General features: G+C 38.4%; 1 protein-coding gene across 1 annotated transcript; it reads right to left on the reverse strand.

The window, feature by feature from the left end:
* LOC143567042 (E3 ubiquitin protein ligase RIE1-like) lies at positions 1 to 3,224 on the reverse strand. The gene is made up of 5 exons (XM_077053567.1): positions 2,680 to 3,224; positions 1,556 to 1,675; positions 1,333 to 1,465; positions 433 to 594; positions 1 to 363 (listed from the first exon to the last, which is right to left on the reverse strand). The coding sequence occupies exons 1-5, from the start codon at positions 3,162 to 3,164 to the stop codon at positions 202 to 204; spliced, it is 1,062 nt and encodes a 353-aa protein (XP_076909682.1). The 5' UTR covers positions 3,165 to 3,224; the 3' UTR covers positions 1 to 201.
* Positions 3,225 to 3,791: the final 567 nt, after the last annotated feature.

Below are 3,791 nucleotides of genomic sequence, written 5' to 3' on the forward strand. Positions count from 1 at the left end.
ATGACTTCATCAAACACTTTGCACAAAAATATAACTGAAACTAATACTATATATGTATGCATTATTTTGTGCATTTGTACCAAGAGGACCAAACTCATACAAAAAACAACATAAGCAATGGTCGTCACAAATTTATTTGTTTACATTTCCTCATGTACATGAATAAATACATACTAGCACGCGTATAGACTCAGATACTATTCAAACGTGCTCATTTCCCTTGAGAATATTGTACTTGCAAAGTGGACAAGTTGCATTCATCTTCAGCCATTTCACAATGCATGTAGCATGAAAATGATGGTTACACGGAAGCGAATGAAGTTCAGCTCCATCCTCATATGTGCTTAGACAAATGCAACAATCCTGAGAATAAATTGCAACATCTTAATCATTGTTAAATACCTAAAATACCCTTTCAATTGATAAACTTACAGCATCCTCAGGTAAAAGAACACGTTCAACAGCTAGTTGACCGCCGTTTGACTCAACAGGAACCATTCTACCTGCTCCCACATCAGGTTTGTCCTCGTTATCTTTAGATGCGTGAAATCTGTATTTAGGAAGAAGACTAAGGTCTGAATCAGATGCACCTTCCTGCACGTTAATATAGTATGTTATAAAAGTTCATAAAAGTATAAAACATTGATCACCCAGCATACGATCAAACACATACAATTAAACGAATGAAGCTTTCTTGTCCATTAAGGGAACAAACATGTTCATGTTTGTTTACATTAGTTTATTATCAGTATAAACTAATGGTTCACGAAGGTAAACAATCGAACAAAACTTAACATAGATGCATTGAACCCTAAAGTAACAAAGATAACAGAGCTATAACTATTTAAAAGTAATATAAAGAGTAATGCGCTATAATAAGTTGTAATGGATTGAAAAAACTTAAATAAGTGTATTAACGAATGAACTTAAACAAAAGTAAACTAACGAACGTAAATAAACATAAACGAATTTAAATGAACAAATGTAAGCAAATGAGACGTGTTTATTTCGTTTGTGTAACTAGACAAACATTTTTTTTTGTTCATTTTTTTGTTCATGCTCGTTCATCTATTACATAAACGAACTTCCCACTGAACGGCTCACAAACTGTTAACTGAACGTTCGGTTCGTTTACTAAAATTAACACACCAAAAATAGCTAAAGAGAAAAAGCATATGTCAAAAGTCATCTACTTTTTGCAGAATTAAAAAGCTGATTAAAAACATGACGTTAGTTGTTTTTAACCAGATCTTGTTTTGAAATGTTACCTGACCCGTGTGTTTTGCCACCTCTAAAAAGAATATATAAGAGTAAAAAATTTCTCATTCTCACCTGTCCAGCAACTGCATACAGAATAGCAATTATGCAGGGCAAGCAACAACAAAGAGCAATCCCTATTAAGCATGCCAATACAATACAGAAGATTGCAAAGAACACATCAAAGGCTAGAAACACCACAGTCACCCTGCAATTATGAGAAAGAAAAAGAATTGTAACACTCTTGAAAGTATCTGTGTTATAGACTGTAATAAAATTATCCTAGTTCAAGACATACCAGTACAAACGTGGAGCACGGTTAAGAAGAACCTCACCACCAGCAACCATCCAATAGAAACCAATTAGCCACCAGACAAATGACACCATTGTATTGAGATTTTCACATTTTTTAGTGTAGCTGAAAATCATACAAATCTTGAAGCGCATCAGTCAAGATGCATGTATACAACAGTCAGCAGGTACACAACAAATCTACCAAAATTAGGGTAAACACAATGAACCACACATGATACACAATACTCAAAACATAATGGCCTCCGGATTTTAAATCTGACTTGATGATAACTGCATTTTTGCTCAAATGTACTACTAGTCATAGTTATCAAAGGCGTTAGGCGCATAGGGGCCTAGACACAATGTGCAAAAAAAGTGAGGGCCTAAGAAAAATAAAACAGGCGCACTTCAAATTTAAATTATGTATTAGAAAATAATACTATTCTTCATGTAAAATAAACAAAAAAACTACTATATAACATTTAATATCATCTAATCGGTACCAAAAGTTCTAACAGAGTCAAGATTCAAATGTAATTCCAAAACTTGAATAACACAATGTTCAAAGTAAAGTACCAAATGTTCAAATATCAAAATGTTAAAAACATGAAAACCAAAAGTTCAAATGATCATTGTTCTTGATCCACCATCCATACCAATAGATGTGTCGTCAACTTCAAGAAGCGAGGGCCTAGAGATTAGAAGTGCATATACGGGGCTTCACATGAAAAATGGGACTAGACGCAAAGGGCTTTCAGTAACTATGCTACTAGTTTCATCAAATCTCAATGTCTTAAATGATTGCAGACAAACTGAAGTTAAAATCATGAATATACAGCCGCTCACACACAAAAAACAGTAACACATAAGGTTAAAAGCCAAAACTAAACCAACGCCTAAAGAATACAACTCAAATTACTGCATATAGGCATAATTACACCACAAAAACAATAATACAATGCAATGAGCAAATTATTAGTAGGTATAAAAATCAATTGATAATAACGATAAAACAACTAGAACACCAAGCAATGAGCACATTTTCTATAAAAACCAACTGATAACAACGGAAGAATTCTCAATTGTAAGCAAATAAAAATCAATTTCATCAACAACACGAGCACGCACCTTATCGTATTACTACCAACCAAAACACCCTCACTCCTCCCATCCTCCTCCTCATCCTCACTATCATTCACCTCCAAACCACTCGCCTCCTCCCCGGGCCTCCGATTCCTCCTCGTATACTCCAGCCACACCAACCCCACATGCACCAAACACTGCAGCGCATACCCACACACCCAAACCCTAACCGGCACATTCGGCTTCTCATCCAATGTACAAAACAACAACACAACCGAAACCAAAACAAAGGCCAGGTTCCATGTCATGTCGAGGGCCACAACAGGCTTCGAATAGCCCCAATCGGCTCGGCGTTGTTCCAGCTGCCGCGCTGCGGTCTCTCGGACCAGCATGGATGCGCCGTGGCGGCCGGAAGCACGGCCGAGAAGAAGAGCGAGTGTGTTGGGTCTGGGTATGGTGGATTGGGAGTCTCCGGCGGGGTGACGTGGACGGAGTAACGGTGCGGTGGTGGTGGTCGACTCGGTTGACATCTCGTGAAAGTTCTAAAGGATGGAGTGTCACCGGTTGGGTGTTCGTAGGATGACAAAACAAAAAAAAAACAAAACACACTTCTTTTCTTTTTTGTTTTAATATAAAATTTTAGTTCGGCTCGCGGTGCGCGCATATATGTATGAACTCTCGGGTGGGTAAAAGTGAAATTGCACTAATTTTGGCGTTATTTTACTAATCTCGTGAAAATAACGTTAAAAGTGGCGGAAGCTTAATTAGGCATCATGTGGTTGCGTTGATAGCCGAAAGACAATGGTACATGCACCAATCGGCGGTGTCCCAGTGATTGAGTGTATAGAGGTAGGGTACTTAAAAGACTCAAATACCCTTAAGAACCACCTGTGGGTCACAGAGGAGTTCCTCATATGCCACTCGTGGGACATATGGATCACCCGCATATCATGGTAGAGGAAGAGCGTCCTCATACCACACGCGGAAGCATCCTGCCACCCTCAAAAGTCATCCACAGGATGGGACGTCTGGCCGCCTAAATGATCGGAAGGAAACGCCAACAGGATAGTTGTCACCAATTAACTACCCTCTAGAAGAATGCCCACGATCGTTACTTGAGGGATACGTGACCTACCAGCCAATGAGCAAAGGACACC

This window comes from Bidens hawaiensis, unplaced genomic scaffold (genome assembly GCF_021521415.1).
Source record: "Bidens hawaiensis isolate Kalapana, Puna unplaced genomic scaffold, B.hawaiensis_p1.1 tig00023203_1, whole genome shotgun sequence".
In the NCBI taxonomy this organism is placed as follows: domain Eukaryota; kingdom Viridiplantae; phylum Streptophyta; class Magnoliopsida; order Asterales; family Asteraceae; genus Bidens; species Bidens hawaiensis.

Coding starts and splice junctions, on each gene's coding strand:
- LOC143567042 (XM_077053567.1), bottom strand. CDS start 3,164: ATGTCAACCGAGTCGACCACCACCACCGCACCGTTACTCCGTCCACGT. Junction 1,466..1,555: donor CGTGCTCCACGTTTGTACTG/GTATGTCTTGAA, acceptor TCATAATTGCAG/GGTGACTGTGGTGTTTCTAG. Junction 595..1,332: donor TGTATGCAGTTGCTGGACAG/GTGAGAATGAGA, acceptor ATTAACGTGCAG/GAAGGTGCATCTGATTCAGA.